General features: G+C 45.3%; 1 protein-coding gene across 1 annotated transcript in view; it reads left to right on the top strand.

Moving 5' to 3' along the window:
- Positions 1-400: 400 nt before the first annotated feature.
- Positions 401-18767, top strand: part of LOC138769495 (insulin-like growth factor III) — a 33930-nt gene continuing 15563 nt past the window's right edge. The window contains exon 1 of the mRNA XM_069948012.1: positions 401-698. Within this exon, the coding sequence (XP_069804113.1) occupies positions 648-698 (51 nt within the window). The 5' untranslated portion in view covers positions 401-647. The remainder of the gene's footprint in view (positions 699-18767) is intronic.

The following is an 18767-nucleotide window of genomic DNA, read 5'->3' as shown; positions in this document are numbered from 1 at the left end:
GAAGAAGGGTCATTGATCCGGGAATTTATTCTGATGGCCATTGGATGCAACGTCCTGTGACCGATCAATGTATACCATGCATCATGCAGCGGCAAACTCTTTTCTTTTCTTCCCAGAAGAGGTGAACAACATGTCCCACTTCTACCATGTATTGTGCAAACTTTGGTCTGAATTATCTGCAGACCTGCAACTGCATATTAACTTTTTTTTCTTTTTCCAAAATCTACAGGGAAAATTGCATCACTGCAAACTTGCCTTTTTTATATTCACTGCGAATCTGCCCCATGTGAACTTACGCTTAGTTATTTTCACATTCACTCTTATGAGAGAGTCACCAGGGAAGGGAGGAGAAGGCAATATTTGGGTTATGCGCTGAACTTTAGGTTTAGGAATCCCCTTCCCCCTCTGTCTCTCCCAGCTGGACAGCTACTAAGGATCCTCCTCCACCTTTCAAATCTGTATATTGCTGTTACCCTCTCTCCTTCTCATGGACTTCTCTCTCTCCCAGGCAAACAGCTCCTGGACATCAGAGCTGGCTGTTACATGGCCTGAGAGATCCCACAGTGCAAAGTCCTGTCAGTGGCATTGTGAGCTGTTAAAACCTTTGCATGCCTTCATACAGTCGATAATACAGGCCACTGACAGTCATGTATCTCCACGACTGCCGAAACCAAAAAAGGCCAGTGCTGACAAGAAAGGTAACTTCATTTTACTTCCCATTTCTTAGTCCTCCTCTATGCTGCCCTTTAACCCTGTTTGCTCGCTAAATCATTCTGCTGATTCTGGTTGTTGCAGGGGAAAAAAAAAAAACTCAGGTCAGTCCCATATTTATATAGGGTTAATAACTTTCTGGTGCTGGTACGCTGAACATGTTTAACCCCTGCAATCCCTTGCTGCTGTTGGCAGTGGTGGGGTTAATAAAAAGAAAATGGGTCGACAGCCTACACTACATTGTTTGATCAATATGCCTTAAATAAAATATATATAATATTTTTTTTTATATTAAGTCCTTGTATGGAATACTATTTTACATAGCATTTATTATATATGGCATATTTTAACATTTTGTGTCGTGTAAGGATCGATATTGCTTTCAGTAATGTTAAAACATTCATAAACTTCAAAAGAATGTCAGAAACTATAGTTTCATGGAAGCCTGCATGCTGGAAGTTGTAGTTCCACTGGTTTTATTCTTATATAGTCTTCAATTGCTTCAGCAAAAGTTATGGCGTTGGTTTCTTTGGGTAACATTTTATTGTAATGCATATTTCCACTATAGAAAGGGAATTAAGGAGCTGAGTATATTAATTCTGTTACATTTCTGTCTGTGTTATACTCCAGCAGTGCATTCACCATTCTGCACAATCTCTTAGTATTGCTTGCTGACAACATTTTTGTTGGAGTCCTGGGTTTAAATCCCACCAAGGACAACACCTGTTTGTATGTCCTCCCCATGTTTGTGTGTGTTTCTTCCAACCCTCATAACATACAGAAAGGTGCATTTAAATTTTAAGATCCAATGGGGACAGGGGCCGATATAAGTGACGAAAGGCTGTGTAAAGTGCTATGGAATAAGTTGGCGCTGTATAAATAAAGGAATTATCATATGCATTAAAGAAGCAAAAGTCGGGGGCTTCCTAAAAAATTGCCCAAGTGCAATAAGGTAGGGGATAGTGTTGATCAAATCTAACAAAATGTTCGGGTTCGGCAACATTACCCAGCCCGAACAATCATTGTGTGGCTGCAGAAGATGGGTGCCGCCCTATGGAGTCCTGGAAAACATGGATGCAGCCATCCTGTTTTCCTGACAGTCCATTTTGACAGATCTAATGAACACTAGTAGGGATCTAGGGAGTGGTGCAGAGTGGGGGGGGGGGGGTCTATAAGCCCTTCCTTCCCCCTCCCTCTCCCAATGCTTTAAACAAGAGCCAGATCTTTCCACCACTACTATAAATTGGTCCAGACAGCAGCTCTGTCCAGACTACATGAGAGGGAGGGGGAGTCTGCAGAGAGCAGCTGTACTCTACTCACACACCTTCTGTACACTGCTAGGATATTACGGCCATCTGCAGAAGAGGGAAGTATGTGGAACTATTTGTGTGGATAATTTGAGTAGGGATGGTCCGAACAGAGTTCGGTTCGGGTTCGTATGAACCCGAACTCTCGGCAATGATTCCCGCTGTCTGTTTGCTCCGTGCAGAGGGTGGATACAGCGGGAGGACCGCCTAGAAAACTGGGATACAGCCACAGCCATAGGCTGTATCCCAGTTTTCCAGGCGGTCCTCCCGCTATATCCACCCGCTCCACGGAGCTGGCAGACAGCGGGAATATGATGCCGAGCGTTCGGGTTCATACCATCTCTAAATTTGAGAGTTTAAAGTGTATGGGTGTGTAATGTGTGTGTGTGTTATCAACACAAAAAGTTGCAACAAAAACCTGGAACGTTCTGTAATGCACAGCTATTTGACGTGTTCAATGTGTTGTCCATGGTGCTGAAAACAGAGCTAAAGGCACTGGCTTCAATTATGAATTCTTAGATAACTTTTGAATCACTAGAGATATTGCATATATGATTGCTGTAATCGGTTTCTGAGACAATTCTGGTCCTCTTTGATATGCTACATGACCACCTTCCCACTGGAAGAATTTGCCCTTGATCCATAATGGCACCTTTCAGAATGGCGGCCATATTCTGGACATAGCCTAAAAGATAAGCCCCCTCACCCACCACTTGATGGGATATTCAGATATGTCATTTTCTCTCTTGTCTGTTAACTATGTGGCCCTGAGACATTTGAATACATATATATCGTGGTATCAGTTCAAATTATTTAGTGGGAGTTCAAGTTTACAAGTTTACTTTAATATCCAAGTGGTAAAATGTGGCTGTATGTAAACCATGCAGTGTGTCAATAGGGAAAAAACTGCATATAATGTCTGTGTAGCCGCCACTTTGGCAGCTTTTATGTTATATTAAAAATGGGAGCACAGTGCCAGATATGATACATCTGTAAGCTAACAGCCATAGCCCCTGTACTACCTTGCACCCTCAAAAGCTATAACACATATAGGGGGAGATTTATCAAACTGGTGTAAAGTAGAATTGGCCCAGTTGCACCTAGCAACCAATCTGATTCCACCTTTAATTACTCACAGATTCTTTGAAAAGTGGAATCTGATTGGTGGCTAGGGGCAACTAAGGGCCTTTTTACACGGAAAGATTATCTGACAGATTATCTGCCAAAGATTTGAAGCCAAAGCCAGGAATGGACTATAAACAGAGAGCAGGTAATAAAGGAAAGCCTGAGATTTCTCCTCTTTTCAAATCCATTCCTGGTTTTGGCTTCAAATCTTTGGCAGATAATCTGTCAGATAATCTTTCTGTGTAAAAGGGCCCTAAGACAATTCTACTTTACACCAATTTCATAAATCTCCCCCATAGTGTTATTTAAAGCAAATGTACCACTAGGTTTTGTTTTTTACATGAACAGACAGGCACCGCGGTCTGTTTATGTAAATGGAGCCTCTTCACACTGTGGACGGGTGGGCCCACCTCCAGTGCTTCAGGCCCGCCACTGTGCATGGCAACCGGGGAAGGGTTAAAAAATAGGACCGTGCCACCAACATCCCCGTGCCAGCTCTGGTATATTCATGTAAAACCCACAAAAGCGGTGTACTTAGTGGTACATTTAATTCATTTTGTAGGTTACTCACGCAAACAACTTTTACAAGTGTTAGATGTGACTGAACAGAGCCGAGCTTTGCCTCATTTGACTGCTGTTCCCACTTTACTGAAATAAATATCATGGAATGCCAACATTCACCTATAACGTGAGGTTAATATTTAGCAATCAGTATGCAAACAGTGCAACGTGCAGTTCTCTGAATCCGATCTGGTAAAGGCAGAACACTGAGAACTGAACGCATTCACATCATTTATCAAAAACCATGGATCATATGTAGAGATGAGCCAGCATGCTTGTCCGAGCTTGGTACTCGTTCGAGTATTAGGGTACTCGATGGTGCTCGTTACTTGGACTAGCATCTCGCGATACTCAAGACAATGGCATCTTCCTCTTCCTGCATGTTTGGTGGCTTTTTTTCAACCAATCATCATGCAGGAGAGTCTTTGGGAGCTCGTAGCATCATGTGGGAACCCTACATGTCGATAGCAGCGATTGGCTGGCCAGATCAGATGACCTGGGCATATAAGAATCAGGTCCCGCAATGCTCGCTTCAGATGCAGGATGGATGAGCACAGGGAGAGAGTCGCTGTTTGTCAGGGAGAGTGTTAGGGTGGGTTCATACTATGGAATTCTTGCGGACAATGTCTGCAGAATTCCGCAGTATGTCCGCGCGACTTTCCGCCGGCTCCATAGACACAATTCAATGGGCCGGCATATTCCAGTATCCGCCGAAAGAAGTGACATGTCTTTCGGCGGATAGCGGAATATGCCGGCCCATAGAATGGTCTCTATGGAGCCGGCGGAAAGGCGTGCGCGCGGACACACGACGGGATTCCGCTGATATTGTCCGCGAGAATTCCGTATGAACCCACCCTTAGGCAGGGAATTAGTGTGCGGTTAGGCAGGAATCTGACACCAAGAACCCAACAGTCCTTCTAAGGATTAAAATTTTTAAAACATATATATTTTTTTGCTACTCTTGGCTGCTGGCTTGGACTTGTAGTGCAGCTGTCAATTGCAGTAGTCAATTTGTCCTGTTGCTGACATTACCTTGGCTGGCTGGGATCTGTAGTTCAGCTATACCTATCCTCACTGTGCTGTGTCCTGTGCACGTGGTGCCTTAAAATAAAAAAAGCACCAGTTACACAGATACTCTATACTACTACCCCCAAAACTGCTGTCAGTAGTCAATTTGTCCTGTTGCTGACATTCTCTTGGCTGGATGGGATCTGGCATCTATGCATGCTGTTTCCTTTCCATTTCCATGTTGTTTCCATCATTTTCTGAGGTTTCCAGGTTTTCATACAACCTTCCCTGTGCAGAGCTTTGGTCCCCTGCAAAAATGCTCGAGTTTCCCATTGAGTTCAATGGGGTTCGTTACTCGAAACAAGCACCCAAGCATCGGGAAATATTCATCTTGAGTATCAAGCACTTTAGTACTCGCTCATCTCTAACATATGTAAGCAGTGAGTTATATGCAGTAGCGGTCTTTGGCACCAAGCACCCCAAGCGATCGCTTGGGGCCCCCAACATCCAGGGGGGCCCCCACGCCCCGCTCTTGTGCTCAAGATGGCTGGACAGGGTCCAGCTCGCTGCTGCCATCTGAACTGTAACTATGAGCACTCGTAATGAGCGCTCATAGTAACATGCAGCAGCACTGACAGGGCGGGAGACATTGGCTCCCTTCCTGTCAGTCACTCTTGTGGCCGCAGGAAGGGTTTTCCCTGCGGTCACAAGTGGCAGCTTTGTCCTTGTGGTGTCTGCGCTCCAGTGACATCACTGGAGCATCGGCGCCAGGAAAAGGGTTGTGCGGCCTCTTGTGATCACAGGGAAAACCCTTCCTGCGGCCACAAGAGTGAAGAGAAGAGAAGACGCCCGGACCCAGGTGAGTATAAGTGTTTGTTTTATTGTGTTATATACTATATGGGAGGGGGAGCACACAGGGGTCTGTTAAACTGGGGGAGCGCACATCAGGGGTCTATATAAATGGGGGGAGCACACAGGGGGGCTATATAACAGGGGGAGCACACAGGGGGGCTATAGACTACTGGGGGTTCACAGAGGGGTCTATATACTACTGGGGGCAGCACACAGGGGGTCTATATACTACTTGGGGCAGCAGAATGGGGTCTATATACAACTTGGAGAGCACACAGGAGGTCTATATCCAAGTGGGGGAGCACACAGGGGGGCTAAATACTACTGGGGGAGCACACAGGGGTCTATATACTACTGGTGGGGCACACAGGGGGTCTATATACTACTGGGGGAACATACAGGGGGTCTATATTCTACTTGTGAGGCACACAGGTGGTCTATATATAACTGGGTGAGCACACAGGGGTCTATATACTACTTGGGGAACCACAAAGGGGGTTTATAAACTACTGGCGGAGCACACAGGGGTCTATATCCAAGTGGGGGAGCACACGGGGGGGCTATATATAACTGGGGGAACACACAGGGGTCTATATACTACTGGGGTAAGCAAACAAGGGGTATATACTACTGGGGGCAGGACACAAGGGGTATATACTATTGGGGGCAGCACAGAAGGAGTATATATTACTGGCGGTAGCGCACAAGGGGTATATACTACTGGGGGCAACACACAGCGGTCTATTGTTTTGGAACGCGTGTCGAGGGGGGGGGGGGGCCCAGACATAACTTCGCTTGGGGCCCCAGAAATGCCAAGACCGCCCCTGGTTATATGTTCTCTAGCAGTGTCTTACACATAAAGCAGTAAATACTGTATAAGTTCATATACAACAATAAACTCTCCAGTAATTATCATGTTATTGGGGAATCATATTGGAGTCTGATCTGCAATTCCAGGGATCCTCTGACTCCTATCTTAAAAGATCCAGCTTGTCCAGTCCGTAGTTCCTCGCAAAGTGAACCTGAATCCACCAACAAAAATATATCGAAAAGGGTTTTCTTTGACATATTCATGGAATCTCCAGTGTATCCTACTAACCACTGCGCACCCTAATGCAGAAATGGGGAACCTTTGCCCCTCCAGCTGTTGCAAAAGTCCAGGCATGATGGGAATTGTAGTTTTGCAACAGCTAGAGGGGTGAGAGGAAATGCAACATTGCCCAATTCACTCAGTGAAGGTGGAGATGATGACATAATGGTGTCACACTACAGGTGTTGCTCCTATTCACACCCTTCGTAAAAGTCTATACTTTTGTGTGGTCTTATTGCAGCTACTGTATTACTAAAGATTACCACTAGATGTTGCTGTATTAAGTACATAAAGGATGGAAGCTGCATGGCTGAAGTATCTCAAAGGGTTATTGTATGTATATGTACCAGATTCTTTTAGCCAGTAGGATCTTTCCTTTCTTCTGTCCTATCACCTTCCTCCTTTCCCCTCTTCTGTTGCACTCTTTCCACCCAACCACAGCGCACCTTACACGCTGGTTAGGAAGTTAGTCCCTTGGGTGAAGGAGGAGTCTTAGCTAAGCTTCGGTGGAGAAAGGACGCAGCTCAGATAGCTCTTCACAGTGGTTCTACCTGGGCCCTGGCCCTCTGCCAGGTCCCCTCAACAGTTGCAGTCTTAGTCAGTACCCCGCATGGGTAGGACGCGGGACAGAGCCCCTTACCAACCGCTTTCTTTAAGGATTAAACATGCTGTGTGATGCCCTGTCAAACCCTTCAATAGTGGACTAGCCAACAGATCAACTTAACCCAAGCCAAGGACTAGAAGTAACTACAGTGCAGGACAGAAAGTTACTAAAAGTCTATTAACTCCATCGCACAGTGCAGGAAAACTCTGACCATTCCGCTCATCCCAGTTAACTAGGTCTGGGGCCTGTGTCACCCATTGGTACGGTTCCGCCAAAGCTAGTGGGCATAAGGTGGTGTGAAGACTATAGGAAAGGTCAAAACAGAGACACAGGTTTTTTCTTCTTCTTCTACAAGTGTTCTTCTATGCACTCCAACCTCCTGGCAGAGCACATTACTACTTGGGTTGAGACTCTCACGGCACCCTCCTCTCTGCTACGCTACCTCAGTGCAACTCTGCCAACTCTACTACATCCTACTCCGCACTTATCACACAGATATGGTGGTTCTATATTTGTGTATTTATTGGAACTTTATCAAGTGTATCTCAGGATTCGTTGTATTACCTGCTGCACACTTACAAGTAGTAAACAAAGTCAATGTTATCAATGGAATCTGATTATTCACCACCACCACCACCTGCACAGCATATACACCACAACCTTGGGACATTCCCCTTTCTGTGGGTGGCGGGTCCTACTACTATCCGGGAGGGTTACTACACTGTTTTAGCCATCCGTGACAACAACACCTGTGACTTCAGTATCCCAAGGGACCCTGCAGCAATACGACAGGACACCGACCACATGGGAGAAGGGTATAACCGGCCTTACTCTGTAACAGCAGGCATGCCATCACACCTATCTGCCCACCAGGCACTGGCGTCACGTGACAAAACCCTTATGGTCTGTCTGTATCTCAGCCATCCACCCCAAGGAGTGGCGTCACACTTCCATCTAGCAAGTGACCGGCCGTCCCACCGCCACATCATCCGGCGGTCACCACAACATGACTGGTATAAGTGACTGTAATAAGGGAATTGGCAGCATGAGTGCTGACAGCAGAAGGAACAGTAGTACCGCTTGGTACGGGAAACCATTAGCAGAGGGTATAGTAGCTGCTGGTGTTGCATTGGTTGTAATGTTGGTACATGGTAGATGAGCCATGGTTCATGGTAGATGAACTAGTGGTCCCAGTTTATGTATACCTAGTGGTATAGATATCAGGGCTATAAGTCATTGTAACAGCTGAGACTGTAATAGAAAGGAAGGTGGGAGCATATGTTGTAGAGTAATAGTTGTATTGGTGGTGGAAGGAAATGTTTTATCTATGGTGCTATTATAGTATTAACAGAAAAAGTAATAAAGGTAGGCTCATACCCAGGCAGAACACATTGGGAAATGCTATGCTGGATCATGGCCATGTTTCCAGATAGGACAACATGATTTTTAGTGCTGTAATAATCTCCGATCTCCAGTTGTGTGCTAAATACATAATTGCCCTATTACTAGTTTGCCTTTCATTGTAATGAGATGTCTCAACACACCCAACACACCAATACCCTGAGGGAGTAAGGGCCCTATTACATACCTCTTCTCATGTAATAGAGCAGTGCTTCTCAATTCCAGTCCTCAGGCCTCACAACAGGTCAGGAGTTGAGGATATCCCATAGACCTAAACGACTATTAGTATAATTATATCACCTGTGAAATACTAAGGAAATTCTCAAAACATGACCTGTCAGTGGCCATGAGGACTGGAATTGAGAAGCACCGTACTACTGGATGACTGATCCAGCGACTCTTCCTGGTTTTGAGAAGGAACTTGGGATGAGACTAGGCCTGCTCAGCCATTCAGCAGCTTTATCTGTGTCTGTGAATGGCTCAGCAGGCCTGTCATCTCTCAAGTTCCTTCTCCAGACCGGGAAGAGTCCGGGGACTAAAACTTATCTACAGGATAGGGAACAAATAAGAGAAGTCGGGGAGTCTGACCTCTGTGCCCCCCATGCAAAACAAGAGTCCGTGGAGCCTCAGTTACGAGTCTCAAAACACGGGATAGCCAGATATCTCTAGCCTGTTGCCAACGGGGTGCCTCCATGATGGGGAGAGCACCACACCACCCTGATAAATAACCCCTTAAGTCCCACTCGGTTGCGAGTATTGGAACATAGACAGGGAAACAACAGGGTGGCCCCTTTTGTCAATGTCTAACTCAAGGTGCGAGTATTGCGATCATGACAAGGGCTTGCAAAGGCAGGCTTCCACCCACAGACAGCCGTTTCGGGGTTTTTGCCCCTCATCAGTGTGGGGTAGGATTCTGGCTAGTTGGGGCAATGAAAAATCAACCAACAAAACACAGTAATCACTGAACTCAAGGAGAACAGCGAAAAAAATTCCAATGAAGTACTCAATCAAGAGTCTCCACTGATGCCCCCAAAAATTTAAATATGCAAAACAAAGAGTCCGTGGAGCCTGAGTTACGAGTCTCAAAACACGGGATAGCCAGATATCTCTGTGCCCCCCAGCAATCTCCAGATCGGCCCCCAAGAGAGCCACGGGTCATGTGCCGACCCACATCTGTATTCAAAACAAAGGGGCCGATCTGGAGATCGCTGTAGGGCATGGAGGTCAGACACCCCGCAATCTTACTTTTTCAGGCTAGGGGACAAGTAAGTTTTAATCAAGCAACCCCTTCAAAAGTTTTACCTGTGATATAGTTGGTCTGTATCATCTCAACAGAAAGGTGTCCCTATATTTCTAGCATCACCAAATAAGAAAGGGCTGAGGTCTTGAATACCTATTTAGTAACTTACTATAAAACACAAGATTCTAGAGACTAAAACCCAATATTACAAAAACATTTTCTCATTTGAACACCGCTTCTGAATGCCCCATAACCCAGTAACTATGCTTGGCTTCTACTGCTGCAGAATATTGAGTATAATCCTCCATATTATATACTGTAATGTAGCTCTCAATGTAATGTTCTTGTATCAGATTAGTTTTAGTATGAATATGCAATAAAAGGCAAAAAACTAAAATTTTTTGCATGTTCTGCATCACCCATCTTTGCATAGTGGTATCGGGAAATTATAAGAGAATTTCTGGTCATATATCAGGTTATAAAGCTTATTAATGTGTGTTTTAGTACTGTGAAGAGATGGTTCTTTGGGGTTGGGAAAATATACCTCTGAGTTTATTAGATTTAAAACCTGGTCTAAAATTCTCATTGTAGTCATAGTTAGGGTGGGTTCACACTGAGGAATTCTCGCAGATTTTCAGGCAGATTCCGCTGAAAAATGTGCACGGAATTCCACCTGTAAAGAATGAACATTGTGAATGTACATTGGCTTTAATGGGCTTTATGCTTATTTGTTCACACAGCAGAATTTTCGCGCTGAAAATTCTGCCGCGGATCTGCTTTCCGCCTGAAGAATTGACACGTCAATTCTTTGGGCGGATTCCGCTAGAGGAATCCTATAGAAGTCAATGGGGCTTTAATTCTGCTTGAAATTTTGCTTGAATTCCGCTCAAATTCTGCTCCTATTCTGTCAGAGCTGAATAGGTGAGGAATTTCAAGCAGAAAACTTTCTGCTTCAATTCGTCGAATTCCTCAGTGTGAACCCACCCTTAGGGTTTATGATGTAGGGTTCTGCATTAATTCACAGAGCCCTAGGTACATTATAAAATCCTGGCGTGCTTCTCCCACCCAGGGGCGTTGCTAGGGTCCTAAAACATCCGGGGCCCGGGCCCTCTGAGTTTCTCTCCCCCATGCTTTTCTCCCCTTTCTCTCCCCCATACTTTTCTCCCCTTTCTCTCCCCCATGCTTTTCTCCCATTTCTCTCCCCCATGCTTTTCTCCCCTGTTTCTCTCCCCCATGCTTTTCTCCCCTGTTTATCTCCCCCATGCTTTTCTCCCCTGTTTATCTCCCCCATTTTTCTCTCCCCCATGCTTATCTCCCCTGTTTCTCTCCCCCATTTTTCTCTCTACCATGCTTTCTCCCCTGTTTCTCTCCCCCATGCTTTCTCCCCTGTTTCTCTCCCCCATGCTTTTCTCCCCTTTCTCTCCCCCATGCTTTTCTCCCATTTCTCTCCCCCATGCTTTTCTCCCCTGTTTATCTCCCCCATTTTTCTCTCCCCCATGCTTATCTCCCCTGTTTCTCTCCCCCATTTTTCTCTCTACCATGCTTTCTCCCCTCTTTCTCTCCCCCATGCTTTCTCCCCTGTTTCTCTCCCCCATGCTTTTCTCCTCCATGCTTTTCTCCCCTGTTTCTCTCCCCCATGCTTTTTTCCTCCATGCTTTTCTCCCCTGTTTCTCTCCCCCATGCTTTTCTCCCCCATGGTTATCTCTCCTGTTTCTCTCCCCCATTTCACTCCTCTGTTACTTTCTCCCGTTTCTCGCCCCCATGCTTTTCTCCCCTGTTTCTCTCCCCCATGCTTTTCTCCCCTGTTTCTCTCCCCCATGCTTTTCTCCCCTGTTTCTCTCCCCCATGCTTTTCTCCCCTGTTTCTCTCCTCCGTGCTTTTCTCCCCTCTTTCTCTTCCCCTGTTTCTCTCCCCCATGCTTTTCTCCCCTGTTTCTCTCCCCCATGCTTTTCTCCCGTCATGCTTTTCTCCCGTTTCTCTCCTCCATGCTTTTCTCCCCTGTTTCTCTCCCCCATGCTTTTCTCCCCTGTTTCTCTCCCCCATGCTTTTCTCCTCCATGCTTTTCTCCCCTGTTTCTCTCCTCCATGCTTTTCTCCCCTGTTTCTCTCCCCCATGCTTTTCTCCCCTTTCTCTCCCCCATGCTTTTCTCCCCTCTTTCTCTCCCCCATGCTTTTCTCCCCTCTTTCTCTCCCCCATGCTTTTCTCCCGTTTCTCTTCCCCCCTTGCTTCTCGCCCGTTTCTCTTTCCCCCTGTGCTTCTCGCCCGTTTCTCTCCCCCCGTGCCTGCTCACCTCCTTCTAGATCGCGGCTGCTGCTGTCCGCCTCACCTACCGTAGCGGCCGGAGGTGCTCCTACAACTCAATCAGCTCAGAGCGGGAGCGTGGGGCCGCTGCGGTGGGCCGTGGCGCACACGTTAGTTGGATGCGTGCACCACGGCCCACCGCAGCGGCCCCACACTCCCGGTTTCTGCTGATTGGATGGAGGAGCGTGTCCGGGCGCTGCGGGCGGCCAGTAGGTAAGGAGGACAGCAGCAGCTGCAATCTGCGAGCCAGATGCGGCCATCAAAAGAGCCGCATCTGGCTCGCAAGAGCGGGGCAGAAGAGATCCGGGGCAGCAGGCATTTTATTCGGGGCTTGAGCCCCGAATAAAACTGCCTAGCGACGCCACTGCTCCCACCTATATCTAGATCCTCAGCACTGAGACCCTGACCAGCCAAAACTTGTTACGGGTGCTAACACACACAACCGATGCGCAGCAGATCAGCAGCAGATTGGATGGTGCAGATTTGATGCTGTGTTCAGTTTTTTACATCAAATCTGCTGCGTATCCGCAGCAGATAATTCACTGCGATACGGTGTGTGTGAAGCTACCCTACATGTCAAAAGTATATATAAATGGCAGTAATTCTTTATTATACCTGATTAGAAAATGATGGCTGCTATCTTCGAGAAAGAGAGCAACACACTTGTCCATGGTTTTCTTTCTAGTATTGCAGGTCTGTGCCATTCAAGTAAAGAGGAGTGAGCAAATAAACTATGGACAGATGTAGCAGTGTTTTAGAAGAAAGCAGCCTGTTCTACTAATAGAGGGAGTTCCCAATCTCAACTCAACATAAATGAAATGTATGTAAATACTAGAGATGAGCATGCATCCAACTCCTTCAGCCGCCGGTATTCAAATGGCAAACGATCAGACTCGAGCATGCTCCAGTTGTGCTGATCTCTAGAAAATCTATCTATTTAGCAAACTTGCCTCCTCCTGCTATGCTGCTCTTTTCCTTTAATTTTTGACAGCTCGTTGTCTAGGTTACTGCTCTGCTCTAAAATCAGTGCTCAGACTGTGAGAGAATATATATATATATATATATATATATATATATATATATATATATATATATATTATATTATATTATATACATACACTACCGTTCAAAAGTTTGGGGTCACCCAAACAATTTTGTGTTTTCCATGAAAAGTCACACTTATTCACCACCATACGTTGTGAAATGAATAGAAAATAGAGTCAAGACATTGACAAGGTTAGAAATAATGATTTGTATTTAAAATAACATTGTTTTTACATCAAACTTTGCTTTCATCAAAGAATCCTCCTTTTGCAGCAATTCCAGCATTGCACACCTTTGGCATTCTAGCTATTAATCTGTTGAGGTAAGCTGGAGACATTGCACCCCACGCTTCTAGAAGCAGTTCCCACAAGTTGGATTGGTTGGATGGGCACTTCTGGCGTACCATACGGTCCAGCTGCTCCCACAACAGCTCAATGGGGTGGTGATCTGGTGACTGCGCTGGCCACTCCATTACCTATGATAGAATACCAGCTGCTGCTTCTGCTGTAAATAGTTCTTGCACAATTTGGAGGGGTGTTTAGGGTCATTGTCCTGTTGTAGGATGAAATTGGCTCCAAGCAAGCGCTGTCCACTGGGTATGGCATGGCGGTGCAGAGTGATAGCCTTCCTTATTCAGAATCCCTTTTACCCTGTACAAGTCTCCCACCTTACCAGCACCAAAGCAACCCCAGACCATCACATTACCTCCACCATGCTTAACAGATGGCGTCAGGCATTCTTCCAGCATCTTTTCATTTGTTCTGCGTCTCACAAACGTTCTTCTTTGTGATCCAAACACCTCAAACTTGGATTCATCCATCCACAACACTTTTTTCCAGTCTTCCTCTGTCCAATGTCTGTGTTCTTTTGCCCATCTTAATCTTTTTCTTTTATTGGCCAGTCTCAGATATGGCTTTTTCTTTGCCACTCTGCCCTGAAGCCCAAAATCCCGCAGCCGCCTCTTCACTGTAGATGTTGACACTGGTGTTGCGGGTACTATTTAATGAAGATGCCAGTTGGGGAACTGTGAGGCGTCTGTTTCTCAAACTAGAGACTCTAATGTGCTTATCTTCTTGCTTAGTTGTGCAACGCGGCCTCCCACTTCTTTTTCTACTCTGGTTAGAGCCTGTTTGTGCTGTCCTCTGAAGGGAGTAGTACACACCGTTGTAGGAAACTTTCAATTTCTTAGCAATTTCTCGCATGGAATAGCCTTCATTTCTAAGAACAAGAATAGACTGTCAAGTTTCAGATGAAAGTATTCTTTTTCTGGCCATTTTGAGCATTTAATTGACCCCACAAATGTGATGCTCCAGAAACACAATCTGCTTAAAGGAAGGTCAGTTTTGTAGCTTCTGTAACGAGCTAGACTGTTTTCAGCTGTGTGAACATGATTGCACAAGGGTTTTCTAATCATCAGTTAGCCTTCTGAGCCAATGAGCAAACACATTGTACCATTAGAACACTGGAGTGATAGTTGCTGGAAATGGTCCTCTATACACCTATGTAGATTTTGCACCAAAAACCAGACATTTGCAGCTAGAATAGTCATTTACCACATTAGCAATGTATAGAGTGTATTTGTTTGAAGTTAGGACTAATTTAAAGTTATGTTCATTGAAAAGTACAGTGCTTTTCCTTCAAAAATAAGGACATTTCAATGTGACCCCAAACTTTTGAACGGTAGTGTGTGTGTGTGTGTGTATATATATATATATATATATAATTTTTATTTTATTTTCTTCGTCTGACCACTGATTTTAGAGCAGAGGAGTGGTTGGTAGCCTAGACAACAAGCTGTCAATCATCACTAGCTTTCCTTGCACTCAGCTTTCCTGGTATCCTGTCCTGGTATTCTGCCTTGTCTGATGATTCAGACCTGACGTGACCCCCTGGTATTAACCTAGCCTGGCTGACCTGTTGCCCCCATTTGAATCTCTGGCTTTGATCCTTTTGGTGGTCATCATATGTCCTAGGGGGAGTGGAATTTGTAGAGAAGGGTCTGGATGTAGATAATAGATTGCAGAACAGCATACTATGTCAAAGATAATATTTCAACTTAAAATTAATATCTGTTGGATTCTTAAAGGTTAACTACCATTTTTAAAAACTTCTGACATGTCAGAAGTGCATATCGGTCGGTGCCCGGCTGCTGAGAACCCCGCTGATCACTAGAACGAAGGGGCAGGTGAGTGGGAGCACACCCTCTGACCCTTCATCTCTGCTACAGGGAGATGAATTCTTTAGCCTGCTAATACAACAATCTTCGGAATATACCTTCCTTTAGCGGGGACTGATACGCACTTCTGACATGTCAGAAGTGTTTAAAGGGAACCTGTCACCCCCCGTGCCGGGGTGACAGGCTCCCGACCCCCGTTAGAGACCCCTATACTTACCTCATCCCGCCGGGTCCCACTTCTGGATTCGGTCGGGTCCCGGAGATCTCAGCCGCTGCAGCCTGGCGCGCGCGCTGACAGATGAGTCCAACACCAATAGAGAATGACGGAGCGCTGGACTCTCCTGTCATTCTCTATGGGTGTTGGACTCCTCTCTCAGCGCGCGCGCCGGGCTGCAGCGGCTGAGATCTCCGGGACCCGACCGAATCCAGAAGCGGGACCCGGCGGGATGAGGTAAGTATAGGGGTCTCTAACGGGGGGTCGGGAACCTGTCACCCCGGTACGGGGGGTGACAGGTTCCCTTTAAAAATGGTAGTTACACTTTAAAGGGGTTATCCAGCGTTAGAAAAACATAGCCACTTTCTTCCAGAGACAGCACCACTCTTGTCTCCAGTTTTGGTGTTGGTTTTGTCTATTAAAGTTAATGGAGAGTAATTACAAACCACACCTGAACTGGAGACAAGCGTGGTGCTGTCTCTATATGAAACTAGCCATGCTTTTTAAATCCTGGATAACCCCTTTAATCCCAGCTTTCATACATCTTGGCATGCTTTCCACCAGTCTTTCACATTGTACTTGAATAACTTTATTCTGCTCCTTGTGCCCATTCTTCTTTCTTTTAGTTCCAGAGGTTTTCAATGAGTGTTCAGGTCTGGGGATTGGGCTGACCATGACACATGTCCACTCTTGTTTACAGCTTGGGCAGGGTTTTGCCGCAAACCGCACCTCAACTGGAGACAAGAGTCGTGTTGTCTCGGAAAGAAAGTGGCCATGTTTTTGTAGCACTGGATAACCCCTTTAAGGCCCTATTACACAGAATTAGACAGATATGGTGATCAGTCGAAAAAACAGCAAATGTTCACCTGTCAGCAGTTTAAAAATGTAGTGATGAACACAGGAGTGGGGTTTTAGGGTATTTCTCATAAAATAAGACTGGTTTTAGGTGATCATCAAAGTAGAATGTGGTGTGTCTGGGATGGAGTTTAAAGCGACTCTGTACCCACAATCTGACCCCCCCCCAAAACCACTTGTACCTTCGGATAGCTGCTTTTAATCTAAGATCTGTCCTGAGGTTTGTTTGGCAGGTGATGCAGTTATTGTTCTAAAAAAACAACTTTTAAACTTGCAGCCCTGTGCCCAACGGCCGGGGCTTAGATTGTGTATGCATTAGGCTGGTACAACCTCTCTGCCCCTCCTCCCCACCCTGCTTAACCAGCACTGGAATAGAATGGCCGCCATACACGTGGAGAAGCTGATTGGAGTGGTCTGCTTATTGTTTTAAGAGCTGTAGATATCAACCAGCTCCTCCTGTTCTATGTAAGGTGATGCCTTTAGCTTAGGGTGCCCTTACACAGACTTATTTATCAGATTTTTGAAGCCAAAGCCAGGAACAGACTATAAAAAGCGAACAGGCCAAAAAGGAAAGACTGAGATTTCTCCTCTTTTCAAATCCATTCTTGGCTTTGGCTTCAAAAATCTGTCAGATAAATCTGGCTGTGTAAAGGAACCCTAAGACTGCCTTTTTTTATTGTGACAGGTTCCCTTTAGACTCATAGAACAGGGACATGATAATAAACTTTATAATACATTGGTGCGCCCTCATCTGGAGAATGATACTCAGTGAAAAATAAAGTGCTCATACACAGAATTTATTCTTCTTATGGCTGCAGGTGCAGTGGATCCAAGCTGGCCAAGGCGTAGAAACTCTTTAATGACAGTCTCTTCAATGGGAAACTTTTCCCCTTTTGTTCTTAGAAACCATTTGGTGAGACCTATATGTAATGATAGGGGGGAAATATTTTACCAAGCACTGAGCTTATTTAGCAATGATACAAAGTTTGGTCATGTACAGGGGTGATCGAATTTACAGTAGGAACAAAGCAGAGCGCTTTGCGGGCTCTGAAGTTTGCTGCTCTGCTCCGTGCCGCTCCTCCCCAGGTGCTGGGAAAGGATGGATCATGTCCTAGAAAACTTCTTCCAGTTTCCCAGGACTTGATCCATCTTTTTCCAGCACCTGCGGAGGAGCGGGACGAGCAGCACACTTCAGAGCCCCACAGCCCAATGAGCAGAATACAGATAGGAATGAAGCGCTCCACTTCGTTTCTTCTGTAAATTTGCTCTTCTCTAGTCATGTAATTTTAGGATGCTTTTACGCAGGCTGATTATCGGCATAAAAAAGCCAGCGATCAGCCGTCATCTTTTTAGCTTGCCTTAAAATCATCGTTTTCCATCTGCACATCTTTATGTGTAAACAGGTGATGGCTACATGGCTATAATTAAATGGCCAAACAAACAATACAGTGATCATTTGTGCAGCCTGGCCGGTTGATTAGTTGTGCCATCTGAAAGCACTGCGGACAGCCAAAGATTGTCTGAAAGGGACCCTTAGGGTCCTATTAGATGAAGCAATTTTATTTTTTTTTTGACGATAAACGATTGCAACGAAGGAGCGCTTTTGGGAACAACCTGAAATCGTTCACCATAACACACAGAATGATAGTTAGTTAATTACGATCGTTACTATCATAATTTACTCCATCTGATCACAGCAAAAGAATGAACGATGTGTACATTTAGCGAACGATTAACAATGATTTTATGGTCAGCTTAAAAGATGCCATCAACGTCATACAAATGATTAGTAGACCATTGCCTGCACACATATGGAAAGTTTTTATTTCTTTTTTTTTTATTCGAACTATACACCAAATTTTATTTATTTTATTTTTTGTTATTCTGGCTTTAAAATTGGACAACTCCCAAGTAAAAGACGACTTTACTTGAAGATGCCCACAAGTATCTTGACTGCTTAAAACTGGGGTTGTGAGGTTGGTCCTGAGGATCCTGAGGATAAGCCATTCATTTTAAAACCCAAATAAGTTTTTTATATGGAACATAAGACCCCATTGGTATTGGAATTCTTACCCCAATGTTTACGGCTAGTTACAGCTGCTTTGTTTCCAGAATAGTAATGGATACGCCAATGTTTGTGTTTGGTCTGTGTGCCGAAATTTTTTCCCCCCTGCCTGAGGATCCATTATCTTTTTTTCCTCTACCCGTGAACAGCTGTGCATCCACAACCCCTCACTCCAAACACAGCCAAACAAACACTTCAATATTTGTCCAGAGG

This window comes from Dendropsophus ebraccatus, chromosome 12 (assembly GCF_027789765.1).
Source record: "Dendropsophus ebraccatus isolate aDenEbr1 chromosome 12, aDenEbr1.pat, whole genome shotgun sequence".
NCBI lineage: Eukaryota > Metazoa > Chordata > Amphibia > Anura > Hylidae > Dendropsophus > Dendropsophus ebraccatus.
This window is presented reverse-complemented; position numbering and strand designations above follow the sequence as displayed.